This window comes from Geotrypetes seraphini, chromosome 1, assembly GCF_902459505.1.
Source record: "Geotrypetes seraphini chromosome 1, aGeoSer1.1, whole genome shotgun sequence".
Taxonomy (NCBI): domain Eukaryota; kingdom Metazoa; phylum Chordata; class Amphibia; order Gymnophiona; family Dermophiidae; genus Geotrypetes; species Geotrypetes seraphini.
The window spans coordinates 407,716,515-407,737,002 of record NC_047084.1 but is presented as its reverse complement, the minus strand read 5'-3'; the positions used below and the strand labels follow the sequence as shown (position 1 = coordinate 407,737,002).

The window sequence follows — 20,488 nt, the reverse complement described above, 5'->3', positions numbered from 1 at the left end:
TGTTGATGAGGAAACTTGTTTCCTTCATTAGCAAGAAAGCATGCAGCATCTGAAATAAGGGAATGGATAAGAGCAATTAGATAAGGTACTTCTACTAGATCAGTTAGAAATGGTTGCTTCTTTAGCTCACCAGTAGAGTCTCTCTTATGGAACCCTTAGGCTATAGATTCAAATTCCAAGATCCCTAAGTAGAAAAAATAGGTGACAGTACTGGAGAATGTAATGTGCATGCTGATCCGTCACAGCTATCTTCCTTACCTGCAGGCATTTTTTTTTTCTTGCTATTCCTCTCTACCTGTTCTGGTTACTGTAATATATATTACATTACATTACATTAGGGATTTCTATTCCGCCATTACCTTGCAGTTCAAGGCGGATTACAAAAGAATTATTCAAGATGTATTACAACAAGAACTTACAAAAAAAAAAAATAAAAATGGTCATTTTCAAAAAGAGTGAGAAATGGGTATAGGTTATTTGTTTGGGTAGTTGGCTTTAGTGAGAGGTGGAGTTTGAGACTTGCAGTATTATTTCTTTTTTTCAGAGTTTCCTTGAAGAGTATGGTTTTAATTTCTTTTCTAAAAGTCTTGTAGTCAAGAGATGCTGTCAGTAGATTGGCGATTTGGTTGTCTAGTTTGGCTGCTTGAGTGGCCAGGAGGCCATCATATATTTTTTTCCGTTTGACCTCCTTAATTGGGGGGTATGTAGCATGGGCGGTGTGAGTTATTCCTAATGTCTATATTATATAGGCCATCATATAACCATGTGGCCAGGTGGTTAAAGCTACAGCCAGTTTATTAGTGATTTGATAAAAACACCTATCAAATACTAACGGCCTCTTTTACAAAGCCGCACAGCAACAGCCCTGAAGCCCTTTAAATCTCTATGGGCTTTGGGGACGTTAGCGCAGCGTGGATTTGTATAAGAGGCCTTAAGTGTTTTACAATAAAATTTACAACAAAATGAAAACAAGGACGCTACATAATAAGACATACAGAGAAACGTGATGGAAAAGGGGAGGAACTACAATATAAAACAGGAAAGAGAACAAAAATGGAAGCAACAATGGGGAGGGGTAGCAAAGAAATGTGTTTTTAATTATTATTTTTATTTTCTTTTATAAAAGAGAAATTTATTGGTCAAAAGCATCTGTAAACAGGAAGCACTTAAAAAATCCCTTGAGTTTATCTAAATTTTGTTCTACCCAAAGATGCATTGGTAATATTGAAGGTGCTGTTACTGAAAATATTGTAATCCAATAGGTATTTGTAATTTTTAAAGAGGGGACCCAAAGCAGATTTTGACTAGAGAATCTGAGGTTGTGGGTTCAAACCTCACTGCTCCTTGTAACCTTGGGCAAGTCACTTAATTCCCCATTGCACCAGGTACATTAGATAGATTGTGAGCCTGCCAGGACAGACAGGGAAATATGCTTGAGTACCTAAATAAATTCATGTAAACCATTCTGAGCTCCCCTGGGAAAATGGTAAAGAAAATGGAATAAATAAATAAAATATTACTTTATCATGAGTAAATGACACTTTAGGGTAGATTGAGGGATTAGAATGTAATAAAGTGCGCTTAGGGCTAGATCATGATACTTTTGGAAATTTCGGGGGAATGTGATATTGTCAATCACCATAACTGTTGGCATGATTGTTTGCTTTGGGCATTAGAGTAGTCTTGGATTGGTTTTGTTCTTTCCTGGAAAACAGAATGTTCTGTGTAGAAACAAGGCAGGAGAAGTCTAGTTGGTTGTCATTGTCTGCGGTTTTATTTAACATCTACTTGCTACCCTTGTGTAAGAAGTTGAGAGACTTGGGTTTAAGTTTTCATCTTTATGCAGATGATATCCAGTTTTTGATCCCTGTAGACAAATCAATGACTGAGGCCAGGGCCGGATTAACGGGTAGGCCCAGGCGGCACGTGTCTAGGACCGGAACTTGTCAGGGGGGTCCGCTGAAGAAACAAATATCATATTTTTCTACAGACCCCCCTCCCCGGTACCTTTTTTTAATCCCTGTCACTAGGCATGCCTGCCTACCTGCCACTAGGCCGCCTGCCCTGTCCCAGCCTGCCACTAGACCTGCCCTATGCCCTGTCCCAGCCTACCACTAGACCACCAGAGGGGGGACGGGGTACACCATTTGGTTCAGAATTTTTTTTCTTGGTTTTTCCTCTTCTATAGCTAGGTGCGTCTTATGGTCGGTTGCATCTTATAGAGTGAAAAATATGGTGTTTAACAGACAACTCAGCATGGAAAAATTATGTTCTTACCTGTTAATTTTCTTTCCCTTAGACGCAGCAGATGAATCCAAAGACCAATGGGATAGCCCACATCTACCAGAAGGCGGAGATAGAGAAACTGATTAACAGGTGGTCCTATTGGCTGGCACTCCTCCTGTCTCATCAGTATAGCTCCTTGCCCAAGCACACGTAACCAGCAATAGGCATAGCATGTAAAAAACTTCTTTCCCAGAACAAATCGCAAAAGGCAATGATACAGAATACAACTATCAACCACAACAAACCGCGAAAGTTGCACGAGAAAAAACCGGCAGACAATACCAGAAAGGGTGGGGCTCTGGATTCATCTAAGGGAAAGAAAATTAACAGGTAAGAACATAATTTTTCCTTCCCTAGCAACAGCAGCAGATGAATCCAGAGACCAATGGGATGTAGCAAAGCAATCCTCAATCTGGGTGGGAAGCAAACGCCGCCTCCGCAACAACCAAAGCACTAAACACATCTACCGCATGTGTCCCCACATCCAACCAGAAATGCTGAGAAACAACACTCTCGGAAGACCAAGCAGCCGCGAGACAAAACTCCTCCAAGGAAAAAAACCTCTGGACCAAGTCCTAGAAGTAGCCATCGCACTGGCAGAATTGCCATGAAGTTTGTTCGCCAATCGCTTTCCTGCCATCAAGTAAGCAGAATGTCCTCCTGGACCCATCGAGCGATGGCGGCTTTGGACGCTGCCAGAAAATCGAGGTGATCTAAACAACCAAAAGGCATTAGAAACCTTGCTCTCGAAGAAAGCTATGCACTATCAAAAAATGCAATGAATAAAAACACGACTCCCTATTTCTCCTCCCAGGAAGAAGGAAGGAAAAGTGAGCTAGTCATAAAAGAAAGGATGACACCCCCTAGAAAGAATTGTGGTACCGACTGAACTGATACCCCAGATAATGGAAATCAGAAATAAGAATCCCCGCTGAACAAGGCCTGCATCTCGGAAAACTGCAGAGCCGAAACCAAAGCCACAAGAAACCCCGTGGTCAATGGCACAAGGAGGAAATGACGCCTACGGGAAACTGCGAAGAGGTACCGGAAGATTGCACTCCAGACAGGGCTTTTAAGAGGTGTACAAATATACCATGCTCGTTTAGGAACGGAACTACATGAAGCTGAGAAGTAATCGAAGAGCAATATACCTAATCCCGGTAACCAGCTAAGAATAACACTTGAAGTTGAAGGGAATGGAACGCTAAGCCCTTGGCAATACTCCTGTGCCAAAAAGTAACTATGTAAGGGTGCAAAGTTGAGAAGTATCCAAAAGGAAGCAGAATCCATAGGTGAAGACATCTGTAGCACCAGGATAAGAGAAGAAACAACCCGCAGCGCATAACCCTTACACATCAGTCAGGACTTCTCAAAAGCAAGGTCGTAATACCAAAGTAGTACGAATATCCATGTCGATTGGACCCTAGGTGAGCAAATCCAGAGATACCAGGAAACGTCATAGTCCAGCTGTCGAAAGAGTCATCCGATCCGCATAGCAAGGATGGCGTAGCCAAGCCAGAATTCTACAAATACAGTTCCCGGAAAGCAAGCTGGAGATGGCAAATCCAAGCCATCATCAGCCAAGGGAAAACCCTGAAAAAGAGAAACCAGAGGTGAGAAAGAAGCCACGCTGTTTCCCCCTAACTCCCACTCCCTGTGCTAGGAAGTATTGAAACGTGAGACGAGACCAAGAGGTCTAATACCAGGAGATCTCACGTCCATAAAAAGAGCTGGAACGCCTGAGCCAAAATTCCCAATATCCAGGACGGAGAAGATTTCACTATCACTAACATGCACACTAGCTAGAGCGTACACAGTGCTGGACACTGTAACATACAAGAAATGGGTCATGGTCAGATTGCACGGAGAGAAAGTCTATCCAAACTCTTTTCTTGACCCCTAAAATGATCTGCTAACAGAAGAGGAAGATGAGGGTCTACCCATCGAAGTAGAATAACAACTGTACCCGGCAATGGAGTACAGCACCTACTGCCCAAGCTGTAGAAAAATACCCCATCAAAATACCAACTGAAAGGCCCTCAGCGGCATTCCGGAAGAAGGGTCCGAAGCTCCAGAAAGGTAGCCTGACCACGCTCAAGAGTAGAAGAATGAACAAGTACGGAGTTGACCCTGAAGCCCAGACTCCTGGAGCTGAGGATGGAAGGCCCCCCAACCCAACAGCCCAGGATGTATGGTGGCCATGAGCTAGTCCAGCAAAGACCGAGGCATGCCTTTTAAAAGAGAAATCTCACTGAGCCACCAAAACATACAGAGCGATGCATGAGGAGCCTAACAACTAATCGGAGCCCTGAGAAACCGGGCACCACCAGAACAAGAGCGACTGCTGTAGCATTATAATGGGAAAGCAAGCCGAAGTTCCAAGCGCGGTCAACAAGAGAATTCCATACTCTGAGTCATGGTGACCAAAGAAGCCTGCAAACCTGAGACTGTGACCCATCGCCCAAGTTTCTGGGAAGAACACATGTCTCTCCCATAGGAACAAAAAAACATCTCCTCGACATACCTATAAATAGTACAGGAGAAAAGAGCGCTGTGCAAATTTCGAAGATTCACGTCCAAAGAACTGAGGAAAGAAATCCCCCTGTTCGTGTTAGTCAAATGACCCGACTGAAAGACGTCCGAATCCAGCATTCAGTCAAGAAGAAATTAGGTGAATTACCTGGTAGCACCAAAACAGTACCTCTGGCCACATTTCTAAAATTTTCTTGAACCTTGGATAGGAGAAATGGCACGTGCCAAAATCGAAAGCGCTGCCCAAAGAGAGACAAGCAACTAACTGCCAAGGTATTGAATCCATGATTGCCACCCCTCCATATTATATCATTAAATTGATGCCGTGTATCCCGCCAATACCTCTCAGTCTAGGTGGATTACAACAAGAGGGTGCCTCGGCACTGCCATGGAGAATACATGGATAAAAGAGGTATGTGGTGAGATCAGGGAGGGTCAATCAGGAATTGCTAGATCAATTTAACAAATGACTGGAAGAGAAACCGGAAAAGCGTTCATCCGGGACACCGCTGCAATGACAGGTTGTCCAGAGTGAGGCGCTATCAATCCAATGGAAATATATCGGACACAATATATACCAGCAAGGCCACTAGACTGTCCCATTTAGGGGCCAGATTGGAAAAGAGAGACCGCACGCCGCTAGGATTCAGAAAGAATCGGAGCGGAGTATCCTTTACCATCAAATAGGGGAACGCCGGAAAGGCCTGTGCAACAGCGGAGGAACATGAAAAGCACAGGAAAGGAAGAAAGGTATTCCCCCTACCATAAGCGGATAACAACTGCTGCCCCAAAACTGAGTTCAGTGCCCCTCAGCGAAGGACATGTACCTGGCAGGCAGAAAGAGAAAACACCCTGTCCAAAATACACTGCAGGGATGATGCAACCTGACAAACAGCCCTGTCTCCACATGGCTACCAGGGAACGACCCCGCGAAGAGGACAATGCGAAGAGGGAAAAAAAGAAATAGGGGAGCTGATTAACATACGTCAGGAAAAGACGAAAGCCGCACAAGGCTGTTGAGTATCCCGAAAAACACAGGACCCTGCGTTGATCCAGATACAAACAAAACCTAGTCCTGCCCGCTTGAAAAGTGAAGGTGCCACCAGGTAACCCCAAATTACTAAGCGCGTAGCCCCAACAGGAAACTCAGCACGCCAGTACAAGGCGGTTTATTTTTATTTTATTCTTTTTTTTTTTTTTTTTTGTAAATTCTATATCCCTTGTATTATCATCAGTAAGGTTACAAAATCACTTAAACTCTCCAGCAATATAATAGACATACATATGACATGACAAGGAAATATTGTAATCGCACCACCTGATACCAGCAGCGCGACCCCAAGGCGCAAATAAGAGGCAACAGACAACAGGCAGAACTCTTACCATACCGGGACCCCGGGATGCAGGAGGAGAGATCCGAACCAAGACCCGGGTATCCCTCCCCCGCCGCTGACCGTCCCAGCAGCAAAGCACCTCCTGCTGACCCAGCGCCGTGACAAGCTGTAACCGAGGGGCCAATTGCCGAATGGACTCCCTCTCCAGCGTCCTCAGGCAAGGCAGGATGGCTCCCAGACCCCAAAGAAGCACTTTGGGAGAGAGTCCCACCGCCGCATGAACAGCAACTGTACCTGCAACCCCCGACACAGTCAGGACCAGAACCGGGAGACTGGGGAGGTGCAGAGATAAGGCCGCAGCTGAAAACAGGCGCCAATAACGCAGTGGCTCCGCCGCCAGCGTCGGAGCAGAAGCGTGAGCCACCCGCTCGCTGAAAGGCACTGACTCCACAAGTGCGACTCACTCGGCGGCTTGAACACCACTGCGGCACCCACTGCGCACAGGACAGCCCTAGCGAACAGGCCGCAAAAGTCAGGTCTCTCCGCCCACGCACAAAAACAAGCTTGCGGCTCCCGCGCGCAGGAAAACACCGATTTGAACAACAGTGCCCAAGACACCAAACAGAAGGCCTGAACTGAAAAAAGCACACATTGCAAATGAAAAACTCCCCATACTGCACAGTGTTCACTGCCCTAACAAGGCATAGAAGATGAGGAAAGCCAGTTGGAAGGCACGCAACCGCACAGCTGCAGGTACTCCAGAACAAGCACAAAACCAACACAAATCCGTAGGTCCAAGACAACCGCAAAACAATGTAACCCGCAGGGCAACGCAACAAAGGGATACTCACAACCAGGCTTACAGGACTGACAGACACCGGTAGACACCGGTTGAGCACCCCTGAGAATGCATAACTGCAAATAGCAAATGGTCTCTTTTTTTTTTTTCAAGGGAAAGAAGAAAAATTAGAGACCCAGCTAACCCCTCTATCACTGGAGGGAGGGTGAGGCAGGGACAAGGGGGGGGCCCAAGTGTAACCTCTAAAGCCGGCACCGTCCAGCCGGACACCCCTGTCTCACTGAAGAGGGAAACCTCAACAGGAGAAATATAATTGCTGCCTCACTGAAGAGCAAACCTCAACAGGAGAAAATATTTATCCAGCCACAGTCAGAATCCAGGAGCTAGTGGAACAGCGACTTTCCCCTGCTGGGAGATAGAGCATACTGATGAGACAGGAGGACCACCTGTTAATCAGTTTCTCTATCTCCGCCTGCTGGTAGATGTGGGCTATCCCATTGGTCTCTGGATTCATCTGCTGCTGTTGCTAGGGAATTTAATTTTTTTATGGCGATGGGCCCCTGGGAAACTAAGATCGGCATCACAATGCATCACATCGGGTCCCCTCCCCACAGCATCGGGCCCCCCCCCTCCCTGGCATTGGCAGCAACCATTCTGTTGCCCGGCCCAAAGTTTCCCCTCTGATGCAGCTTCCTGTTTCCGCCTGGGCGGTTCACATCAGAAGGCAGCTTTGACTCAGCAGCAGCAATACTTGCAATAGAACGGTTGCCGCTGAAACGGGGGGAGGGGTGGGGGGGGCCTCATTGCCGATCTTACGTTGATGCTGCCGGAACCCATTACTGTTTGAAAAAAATATATCAGAAAGAAGATGTGGTGGTGACCTACACGAAGGGAGGAAGATGGGCCTGGGGTGGAACCGGGAGAAAGAGAAAGTATGTTAGTAGTTCTATACTAAGTCATGTTTGTTTTAATATAAATTCCATTTATTTTAATGTGCAACGCTTTGAATTCTATGTTAAACGTTTAATCAAAATTTTAATAAACTATGACTGGAAAAGTGGCAGATGATGGAAGTGGGAAGTTTATAAGGTTTCTTATTTAAACAGATGGCTTGACGTAAAGCCTGCACGTACTCAGAGTTAATTAGAAGCTTTTAAGGAGGCACAAAACAGTCTGTTAATCATAGGCTCCTCTTACATATGGGGGAGCACAGTAAAAAACTCAAGCATACACTTGAGAAAAACCTGAGCTCTAAACCCAAATGTAGAGACAAACACACAGCACTCAGGGTAAAACAGTGTACTAAACGTAGTTGTAGAAAAAGTATATCAAGAACTTAGCTGTGAAAAAAAATTTCTCCTCCAGTTGTTTGAAGCTGAAGATTATGCTGCAATTCCGCAAACCAGGGGTGCCCAAAAGGTTGATTGTAATCGACCAGTAGATCACAATGGCAACGCGAGTCAACTGCGGAGCCCAACCTGTGCTCCACGATAGACTTGTGTTGCCTTTGCGTTCTCCCTGTTCCTTGACACCACAACAGGCCGGCAGTGACTACAGATGCGTCGGACACACCAGCCTTCCGCCCCCCCACGTCAATTCTGGCATCAGAGAGAAAGTTCCAGGCCAGCCAATCGCAGCTTGGATGGCCCGGAACTTTCTCTCCAATGTCAAAATTGATGTCATGGAGAAGGCTGCTGTTCTGTTGCAGGAAACTGGGAGAACTCAGTGGCAACTGCAGCGGCGGTGGTGGTTTGGGGGCCTGTTCCCAGACAACAGCCCCAGCGGTGGCTTGGGGAGAAAGAAAGGGGAGACAGAAAGACAGACAGGGAGACAGAACAGAGAGACAGAACGACAGACAGGGAGACAGAAAGAAGAAACGACAGACAGGGAGACAGAAAGAAAGACAGACAGAGAGAAAGAAAGTAAGAAAGGGGGGCTGGGAGAGAGAAAGAAAGGGGAAGAAGGCACAGAGAGAGGAAGAAAAAGTTGGGGGAGGGAAAGGAGTGTGTTGGGTGGCAGGCGGCAGGCAGGGAGAGAGGAAGAAAAAGTTGGACTCAAGGACAGAGATGCTGGTTGGGGAATGGAATGAGGTCTGGAGGAGACGAAGCATGCAGGAGGCAGAAAGAAGGGAAGAAGTATTGGATGCACAGTCAGAAGAAGAAAGTGCAACCAGAGACTCATGAAATCACCAGACAACAAAGGTAGGAAAAATGATTTTATTTTCAATTTAGTGATTAAAATATGTCCGTTTTGAGAATTTATATCTGCTGTCTATATTTTCCACTATGGCCCCTTTTTACTAAACCGCAGTAGTGGATTTTAGCGCAAGGAGCCTATGAGCATCGAGAGCAGCGTGGGGCATTCAGCGCAGCTCCCTGCGCTAAAAACGCTATTGCAGTTTAGTAAAAAGGGAGGGGTATATTTGTCTATTTTTTGTATAGTTGTTACTGAGGTGACATTGCATATTTTAAAGTCATCTGCCTTGACCTCTTGGAAAAAAACCCCGAATATAAATGATAATTAACATTTTCTCTGCGTACAGTGCGCTTTGTGTTTTTTAAATTTTTTATTATTGGTAGATCATTTTAACTTGGCCATTTTAAAAGTAGCTCGCAAGCCAAAAAAGTGTGGGCACCCCTGCTGTAAACATTATCCGTTTGAAAGATGCACAAATTGTATTCTCCAATAAGCAGTGATGAAATCCCAGCAAGGACAGTGTATCAAGGTGGTGATAAACAGTATCAAATGGAGAGGTCACGTGATGCTGTGAGCTGGGTAGCAGCACGCTGTGCTGGCTCCAGAGCCCTGTTCCTAAAATCGCCTTTCTTTGAGAAACTTCGTGAGACTCTTTGACCACCACTAACAGAGTTAACGTTTGCTACTGCATGGACAAGTTTTTGGCTACATCTCCTACTGCTATGGCCTCTAAAACTACTACAAAAAAATCGGGAATGGGGAAAATCGAGTGAAGACAAAATGGCGGATGTGCCGCAAACAAACAGCCCGGCGCTTACCCCGGCCATGCTCTCGGACTTACAACAGGTAATCTTACAGGCGTTGGAGCCACGCATTGAACAAATATCGACCCAGCTCACTAAGTTGGAGTCACTGCTGGAAGACAACTCCACCCGCGTCACAGAGTTGGAGACTCGGGTGTCTGCGGTGGAAGATGGGGCTACTGTAATGGCATCCGAGGTGGCCATGCTTACAACCCAACTGCGCACTTGCCAGGAAAAATTGGAAGACTTGGAAAACCGATCGCGCCACGGTAACTTGTTTATTGGACTCCCTGAAACCATTGCTGATTCGGTGCTACTCTCTGTGGTGGAGTCGTGGCTGGCGAGTGAGTTGCTGATGCCGACATCTTTGGGACCGGTCCGGTTTGAATGGGTACATCGGGTAGGCTCTCGTACTGGGGCAGATCAGCGCCCCAGGGTGATCATAGGCAAACTCCACAATTACCGTCATAAAGTGGAAATACTTCGGGCCTACCGCGCTAAACGGGAATCGCTGGTCTACGAGACTATACCGGTGAGAATCAGTCAAGATTACTCAGCTGCACTGACGGAACGGCGTAAAGTGTTTCATCCTCTTTGTGCCAAACTAGTGGAGAAGAAGCGTCGTTTCATGTTTATTTACCCGGCCATTTTGAAAATCCAACATAATGGAAAGTGGCATGTGTTTGACTCAGTGGACTTAGCGGGTGATTTTGTGAATCGTCTGGAGTCTTCCTCGCTCCCCACTTGATTCCTTCCGTATGAATGTGACCTTTCTGGTAATGGTGGTGGACCTGCTTTTGTTATCTTTTTCTACAAATTTCTCAAGACATGTAACATTATTTATTTTTGAGGACAGGGCACTGAAGGCGTCAGTGTCGTGACTCGCTTTCCTAGGGCCCAGAGGGTTTTTAGCAAGCCATGCACTTGGTTTGGGGGTTGGGGAAGGAGTGGGGGGGGGGAGTTTGGGGTAGTTGTGGGGGGGGAGGTTTAGGGGAACGTGGAGAGTGGGATATTCTGAGGATTTTTGTTTTCTCCATTCCAGTGTATTTCATGACTTTCCAATGTGTTACTCTGTGTGTTTCCTGTGTGTGGATTATTCTGTACTCTCTCTTAGGCCTGGCTGGGAGCCTGGGAGAGAACTTTCGAGGGATTGGGCGAGTACATTTGTTCCTCTCCTTCACTGAGTGAGTGATAAGACCTTTCGCATATTGTCCTGGAATGTATGTGGCATTACATCTCCTGTAAAGCGCAGTAAAATATTTCAATGCCTCCAACATCATAGAGCTGACTTGGCATGTCTGCAGGAGACCAGATTGACTGATGCAGAACATGCCAAGCTGCTGAGCCTGGGTAGGTCAGGTGTTTTATGCTTCTTCCCCGAATAAGAAGGCGGGTGTTGTTCTTTTGGTACGCAGGGGGTTCCCGGGTAAGGTTGAACAATTATTTAGTGACTCTTTGGGGAGAATTTTATTGTGTAGGGTAACTATGTCTGGACACATCTTTAATCTCTTGGCTGTATATGCACCTAACCAATATAAGAATGCTTTTTTCACTTCTTTGGCTAGTTTAGGCCTCCAGGATCCGACTAACCCTGTGATTCTGTTGGGAGACTTTAATCAGGTCTTAGACCCAGTTTTAGATAGAACGGGCCCGGGTACCTCCCAGACCTTTAGTACAACTCGGGGTATTCCCTTTCTTTGTGACACTTTGGATCTTATTGATCCTTGGCGCTTGCTCCATTCTACTGAGAGGGATTTTACACATCAATCACTGGCCCATCATACTTTCTCTAGAATTGACTATATTCTGACTTCGGCTGCTTATTTATCCCAGGTCCATTCTTCTGTGGTAGGACCTCTCTCTGTGTCAGACCACTGTCCTATCTGGGTTGACATTTTACGGGGCGATGCAGTTTCTATTGGGGGGGAATTGGAAATTTCCATCCTATTTAGCCACTAATCCAGAGTTTCTTAAATATCTGACTCAAAAATGGGAAGATTATGTAGCTTTTAATCCCCAACATCAGAACACCCCTCTTTTGTTTTGGGAAGCGGCTAAATCGGTCCTGCGATAATATATCATACGTTATTGCCCAGAGAAAACGTCTTTCCTGGGGACTCCTACACTTAGAACGGGAATATAAAAAGTTGAAACGAATACATCTTACCCATCCCACTCCTCAATCCCGGGAAGCTATGTAGGCGGCGCAGGTAGCTTTGAATACACTGTTACATGAACGCACTCAGAAATATCTTCATTATTCTAGATTTCACTATTACAAATTTGGGAATAAGGCGGGGCGGTTATTGGCGAACTTGACGAGACCCCGTCGCCCTCCTCGTTACATTTCTAGTTTAATACTTAAATCGGGGAGGGTAGTGACCTCAACTGCTGATAGCACCAAAAGTTTTTTAACATACTTTAAAGAATTTTATGCATCGAGAGATCCACAGGGGGGACCAGAGGTTGCGGACTATCTAGCGGAGGCAGGGGTTCCCCGTTTATCTTTTCCGGACCGCCTCTACTTGAATCGCTCCATACAGGGCAAGGAACTGCAAGTGGCGGTTAAGCAGCTTAAAGGTGACACTTCTCCGGGTCCAGATGGATTTTCTCCCGAATTTTACAAAGCACTTTTAGTCTCCATCTGTGGCCCTTTAGAAGCTTACTATTCGGCGGCTCTTGCGGAGGGGAAGTTCCCTATGGGAGCTAATCAAGCGTTTATAACTTTAATACCCAAACCGGGAAAACCATGAAATGGATATTGAATCCTACCGGCCAATCTCTTTACTTAATGTTGATATCAAAATTCTGGATAAAATTTTGGCAAATCGCTTGGCAACGCTATTGCCTATACTGATAATCCCTGAACAAGTTGGCTTTGTACCCCATCGTCACTCAGTGCGAATGTGCGCAGACTACTTACTGCAATGCAGAGGGCGCAGGACGCTGGTATTTGGGGCGTCTTGGTCGGCTTAGATGCAGCCAAGGCCTTCGACCAGGTGACACTGGGTTACCTTTTTTGGGTTCTCTCTTATATGGGTTTTGATGGTTGGTTTTGGTAGATTGGTCCGCTTGCTATATACAGACCCTACTGCTAGTATTTTTAGTGAATGGTGCCCGTTCATTCGGTCCTTCCAGATAGCCCTGGGCAGTAGACAAGGTAGTCCGCCTGTCCCTTCTTCTATTTCTTCTTTACTTAGACCCTTTTCTTTGCACGATTTGCAGTATGACAAACTGCAGGATTACCGGAGGGAGACTCGCAATTGCGGGTCTTGGCGTATGCAGATGACCTTTGTTGACCCTGGGGAATCCAGACTTCTCCCTTCCTAGAGTGTTGGAATTATTAGATGAGTTTAATATGTATTCGGGCCTAGTACTTAATAAACAAAAATCTATGGCATTGCCTTTATCTCCTGCAGTTCAGACATCAATGGCAGGGACCATTTCCCCTTACATGGGCTCCGGGAACTCTTACTTACTTGGGACTTATTATCTCCCCTGACCTCGCTGCACTTTATACTCTAAATGTAGACCCTCTTGTCTGTTCTACACAACACAAACTGGAGACCTGGAGGGTATATCCACTCTCTTTAATGGGAAAAATAGCATTGTATAATATGGTATTGGTGCCTCAGTGGCTATTGGGGTGGTAGACAGCTGGGTACAGTTGGCTTTGGATGAGGTTTGGAGAGTTCCCCATACAATGTAAGGGGGCTATGTGTAACTGGGATCTTTTATATGAAGTTCACTGTAATGCCCCCTTGCAGGGCAGGATTAAAGGGTAGGCCAAGTAGGTTCGTGCCTCGGGCCCGAAGAGTTCAGGGGCCCCAGAATGCTGCCTGCTCTGATGACATCAGTGTGCCTGCCTCTGTGTCCGGCTTCAGGCGTCCAAGCATTGCCTTTTTCATTATTCAGCACAGCTGAACTCACAGTCTTCAAAAGGCTATGGGCATTGGTTCCTACACGCTGCCTGCAGCTGACCCGGAAGACATTCCTCTGATGCTGGGATTTTGCATTAGAGGGAAGGTTTCTGGGTCAGCTGTGGGCAGCGCGTAGGAACTGCTGACTATGGCCTTTTGAAGACTGCAAATTCGGCTGCACTGAATAATGAAGGAAGGAGAAGGTACTACTTGGACATCTGGAGTTGGGGGGGGGGGAACATAGGAGGGCAGAGGCAAGGAGGGGACAGGGCCATGGAGGGGCAGGTCTAGGGAGCCCAGTGTACTTGGGTGCCTAGGGCCCACTGAAGAATTAATCCTGCCGTGTCCCCTTGGGTGCCCCACTTCTCTGCTGGCATGTCTGTGTGGCCAGTCTACTAAAAAGGCTGGCCCCTTCTACATGTAAATGGCTTGTTTTATATATTTTTCATTTGTATGTTTTGTTTCGAAAATGTCCAAAAATGATAGATGCATTAAGGGTGAACACGTCTAGAAAGGTAATTTTTGGAAATAAAAAAAAAAAAAAGATGAACGTCTTACAGTTTCAAAATGGATATTTTTCCTAACCGATTTTTGAACGTGCTTCACAAAACATCCAAAAGTCAGACTTAGATAACATATCAAAAATGACCTTCAATATATCTGAGAAATGAAACAGGGGAAAACAAAACCACAAACACAAACATGCAAAAGGCAGAATGGAATTGTCCAGATCAGAATGATGTGCACCAATAACAGTGTCCTCCAATTCATCTGATAATATAAGAATCTTTATTCATCCAATAGCACAATGATACATCCAACGACTCAATGACTCGACATGTACATGTTTCGGTCAACAGGCCTGCTTCAGGAGTCTTAAGAGCCACCAATGATAATGTCTGGAATGTACTTCCACTCAGATAGATTTTGCCAGACTTCAAACAAAAAGAGCTGTCGTATAGCTGTGGCAGATACTGATCCTCTTTCCTGTTTAAAATCCAGCAGGGCTTAGGCTGTGGCAGCCGCAGGAAAGAGGACCAGTATCTACCACAGCTATACGACAGCTCTTTTTGTTGGATGTATCATTGTGCATTGGATGAATAAAGATTCTTAGATTATCAGATGAATTGGAGGACACTGTTATTGGTGCACATCATTCTGGATTCTGGACAATTCCATTCTGTCTTTTGCATCTTCAATATATCTGAGCAGAGAACTGCCAAGATATATTTGGTGAATTATTTACAAAATTAAAAAGTCATATTTCATATATGATTACAACTAGTTACTAATTTGAGTCACCGCATTAGTAGTAACTAGGTCCTATTGCATAAAATGGGATCTGCTGGAAAATAACACACATCAACAGACTATAGCATGTGCTGAGAATTAGTATGCATTAGCCCCCCCCACACACACACACACACACTTTTATGAAGCCGCATTAGGCTTTTTTTTTGCTGGCCGCAGTGGTATTATCTCCGATGCTCATAAGAATTCTATGAGCATTGAAGCTAATACTGCCAGCGATAAAAAAGAAGTTTAACACCGCTTTGTAAAAGGAGCCCTAAGTTACTTTTGCTGTAATTCTTTGCTTTGGTAGTCTAGAAGACCCATTTTCACCAGTTCCCTGTTTAAACCCCTTGGTTTTTGCAAGCAGAGAGCCTCCCAGAAAGTGTATACCTAGCTGAAAATAAACATGCAGTCAGAATCTGTGGTTTTGATTACAGTTGGACGATGAAAGATATGATTTCTGAAATTCTCTTATAATATCTGTGGCTGGATAAATAATGCTATATTGTCTTTCTTGTTCTTCACTTACCATTTTAGAGTAAGATAATTAAAAATATAAATCCATAGTCACATGTAATATATTTTCAAAAAGTGTTCACCAGATGGAAGCATGTACATCACTGTAACATAATACAAAGTAATTAAACGAATATAGAAGGAGGAAATTTTTTTTCACTCAGAGAATAGTTAAGCTCTGGAACACTGTTGCCAGAGGTTGTGGTAAAAGCGGATAGCATAGCTGGTTTTAAGAAAGGTTTGGACAAGTTCCTGGAGGAAAAGACAATTATTGAGAAAGACAATGGGGAAGCCACTACTTGCAGTAGCATGGAATATTGCTACTCCTTAGGTTTTGGCTAGGTACTAGTGACCTGGATTGGCCACTGTGAGAACGAGCTACTGGTCTTGATGGACCATTGGTCTGACTCAGTAAGGCTATTCTTATAGATCATTATCGATAAGGATCTTACTTTCCATGATCACATTAGTTCGGTTGTAAAAATCTGTTTCTTCAAACTTCGCCTTATTCGTTCATTAACTTCGATTCTAGGGACAGATGCAATCAAAATTCTGGTTCATTCCTTAGTCATTTCCCACCTAGATTATTGCAACTCTCTTTATAACGGTCCTCCCCCAAAAAGAAATCCGACGCCTACAATTAATACAAAATACAGAAATAAAACTCATTTACAAAATAGGCAAATATGATCATGTTATCCCGCTTCTGAAAGAGGCACATTGGCTCCCTATCACACATCGTATCACCTATAAAATTATCTTGCTGACCTTCAAAATAAAACTCTCACACCAGCCTTTATATCTTGATAAGGTTCTCATTCTCTCAATGTTTCTTCACGTACTCTGAGGTCCAACAGATCAAAAACTCTTACTAATTCCTTCCATAAAAGATTTCTAATTACACCCGGAAAATAAATTTTGCAGTAGTCGCCCCAACGTTGTGGAACGCCCTGCCACAGCAACATCCGAGATGAACAACATCTAGATAAATTCAAGATTAGCCTGAAGACTTTTTTATTTCGTGACGCCTTCACCTGTGCTTAGAGCTATCTTCTTTTTTTTTGTTTGTTTGTTTTCTCATCCTTCTCTTCTCTCTCCTTCTCTCTTCTGTTTCCTCTCTTATTTAACCAACCGCTTTAAAAAAGCGACCCCACCCAATATGTTTTACCCTCACTCCCACTTTCTCCTTCTCTTCTCAAAACATGTAACTTATCCCCTCCTTTCCCTTTTAACCCTCACTTTCATATCTGTCCAGTTAATGTTTTTGATGTTCACTCATATCATCTTAAATATCTATGATTTTTTTTCTCTTTTTAAAATTTTATTGTTAACCGGGCCAGATAACTTGTTGATGGTCGGTATATTAAAAAGATAAATAAACTTGAAACTTGAAACTTGTATAACGTGCATTTGGTTTCTGGAAAATTATATACACATAAGACATTGCAAAATTAAATTTACATATATAAAATATCAGGAAGTAACATGAGCAAAGGTGATGCATGTTAAAAATATTCCCCCCTTTTATAAAACCGTAAAAGCACTCTTTAGCACTGGCCCTCATGCTGAATGCTCCGCACTGCTCCTGACGCTCATAGGAACTCGAGTGTCAGAGCAGCATTGAGCATTCAGTGCTCCGGCCAGTCCTAAAAAACCGCCTTTTCCATAATCCACCATTATGTAAGTTAATCAAATTCTACAAACTAAAAAAAAATCTGAAAAATGGCAGAAATAACCAAAATGATCCTAATATAAAGTAGCAATTTTTTCCCATGCACACCCTTATTCATATGTTTCACACCTACCAGCGAAAACAGAGAGACACAGAAAAGCCAAAACAGCAGCACCAGCTTTAATTTGCATCCTCATTGTAGCACAAAGTCCGCAAATAGCACCCTTCAGGCCTTACAATATTAGTTTTCATTTCTGAGAGCTTTAAATATTACCTCTTCTTATAGGAGGAGATTAGAGTTTATCTGATGATGACTGGGAACTCCAGCACCTGGCAGATTGTAAAACCTTTTAATGTTTAAGCAATTTTATTGATCAAGTGGACAAAGATCATGAGTTACATGTTGTCAACTTGTGAGCATTATTAAAATCCAGACAACAATGTAACATTGTACAGTCCATCCAGTCTGCCCAACATCATAAATACATAGCATAAAATATGATGTATACTACATATGCATACTTGATCTTGATTTATCCTTGCACTAGCTTTGCTTCTCAATTACTTATGTTGCCATCTAATCACTGCTAAGCTTGTTTGGTTCCGTTCAGGATTCCTTTGTATTTATCCCATGCATTTTTAATTCCATTATTGTTTTAATTTCTACCACCTCCCGCAGAAGGGCATTCCAGGTATCTATCACCCTCTGCATAAAAAATATACTTACTGACATTATTCTTGAGTCAGCACCCCTGCAACCTCAATTTATATCTGAGTCTAGTTTCTATCACGTTCCTGTCTCTAGAAAAGGTTTATTTGTACATCAATACCTTTCAAACATTTGAATATCTGTGGGCTCCTTTTACAAAGGTGCGCTAGCGTTTCTAGCGCACGCACTGGATTAATGTGCGCTACAGCGCGCTAGCTGAAAAACTACCACCTGCTCAAGAGGCTAGCGCGCGTGGCATTTTAGTGTGCACTATTCTGTGCGTTAAGGCCCTAACGCGCCTTTGTAAAAGGAGCCCTGTATCTTATCACCCCTGTCTCTTCTTTCCTCCATCTTCTGGTCCTCAAGTCTCTCCTCATATATCTTGTGGTGCAAACCCAATACCATTTTCATTGCTTTCTCTGAACCATGACAAGTCTTTTTATGTCCTTAGCAAGTTATGGCCTCCAAATCTTGTATTTATACAGGGGCATCAACACCTCTTCTTTTTCTGCTGGTTATACCCCCTCTCTATGCATCCTAGCATCCTTCTGAACCACCTTGTCACATTGTTTCATCAACTTGAGATCCTCAGACACCATCACCCCAAGGCCCTACTCCTGAGCTGTGCTTAACAATCTCTCTCCTCCTATCTTGTACATCTCATTTGAATTTCTGCACCCCAAGTGCATCACTCTGTAATTTTTTGCATTACATACATTTTATCTGCCAGACTGTTTACTATTCTTCTAATTTTTGAAGATAGTGACATAGTAAATGACAGCAGATAAAGACCTGAATGGTCCATCAAATTTGCTAAATAGTTACACGCTTTTTAACTTCATGATTAAATTAAATTGTATTTTTTTCTTTGATATTTTTTGAGCCATAGATCCCAAAGTCTGACCAACACTGTCCTTAGGTTCCAACTACTGGAGTTGCCGTCGAAGCTCACTCCAGCCTCCGCCCCGCTCCGTTGCCTTCGGCGAAGGTAAAACCTGGATCTCCTGTGTTGCTTTCGGTGAAGGTAAAACCCGGATGCCCCCGCTCCGCCCTGCGTTGCTTTCAGCGAAGGTAAACCCCGGACACCCCGCTCCACATTGCTTTCAGCGAAGGGTAAACCCCGGATGCCCCGCATCCCGTTGCTTTCGGCGAAAGTAAAACCCAGATGCCCTGTTCTGCCCTGCATTGTTTTTGTCAAAGGTAAAACCCGGATGTCCCACTCTGCCCTGTGTTGCTTTCGGCGAAGGTAAAACCCGAATGCACCGCCCTGCGTTGCTTTCGGCGAAGGTAAAATCTGGATGTCCCACTCCACCCTGCGTTGCTTATGGCAAAGGTAAAACCCAGATGTCCCACTCCGCCCCGCGTTGCTTTTGCTTCTCGGACTGGGAAAAGGTGATGAGCGGTGTACCCCAGGGTTCGGTCCTTGGGCCCATCCTGTTCAATATCTTCATAAACGACCTGGAAGAAGAAAACAACAAGTAATTTAATCAAGTTTGCAGACGACACAAAACTATGTAGGGTAGGTTGGGTCACAAAAGGACAGAGAAGAACTCCAGAGAGATTTGAACTCAGCTAGAGAAATGGGCAGAAAAATGGTAGATGAAGTTCAACATAGACAAATGCAAAGTGATGCACCTGGGTAAGAAAAACAAGGAACATGAATATAAAAATGTTAGGTGTAACATTGGGCAAGAGCGAACAAGAAAGGGACCTGGGGGTACTGATAGACAGGACCCTGAAGCCATCAGCACAATGCGCAGGCGGCAGCAAAGAAAGCAAACAGGATGTTGGGCATGATAAAGAAGGGGATCACGAGTAGATCGGAGGACATCATAATGCCGCTTTACAGAGCAATGGTCAGACCACACTTGGAATACTGTGTCCAACACTGGTCTCCCTATCTAAAGAAGGATATAACCCTGCTGGAGAGGGTGCAAAGATGAGCCACGAAGCTAGTTACAGGTATCAAGAACTTGAGCTACAAAGAACGCCTCGGAAAACTGGGATTGTTCACCCTCGAGAAGAGAAGACTGCGAGGGGACATGATAGAGACTTTTAAAATATTAAAAGGATTTGACAAAATAGAGCAAGAAACATCGTTATTCACATTGTCCAATGTGACTCGGACAAGAGGTCATGGATTGAAGCTGAGGGGCACCAGGCCCAGGACAAATATCAGGAAATTCTGCTTCGTACAACGAGTGGTGGACGCTTGGAACGCGCTCCCGGAGGAGGTCGTGATGGAGACCACCATTCCGGGATTCAAGGGCAAGTTGGATGCACACCTTCTCGCAAATCACATTGAGGGATACGAGTAAACAAGGTTTCTCAACAGAGAACACCTGGCTTGGCCTCCGCAGGTGCGGGTCGCCGGACTGGATGGACCTAGGGTCTGATCCGGCGAAGCCATTTCTTATGTTCTTAAGGT

General features: G+C 44.5%; 1 protein-coding gene across 1 annotated transcript in view; it reads right to left on the bottom strand.

The window, feature by feature from the left end:
* Nucleotides 1-17,608, bottom strand: part of SPINK4 (serine peptidase inhibitor Kazal type 4) — a 56,479-nt gene extending 38,871 nt beyond the window's left edge. Inside the window, exon 1 of the mRNA XM_033918321.1 lies at nt 17,485-17,608. Within this exon, the coding sequence (XP_033774212.1) occupies nt 17,485-17,548 (64 nt within the window). The 5' untranslated portion in view covers nt 17,549-17,608. The remainder of the gene's footprint in view (nt 1-17,484) is intronic.
* Between the last annotated feature and the right edge of the window lie 2,880 nt (nt 17,609-20,488).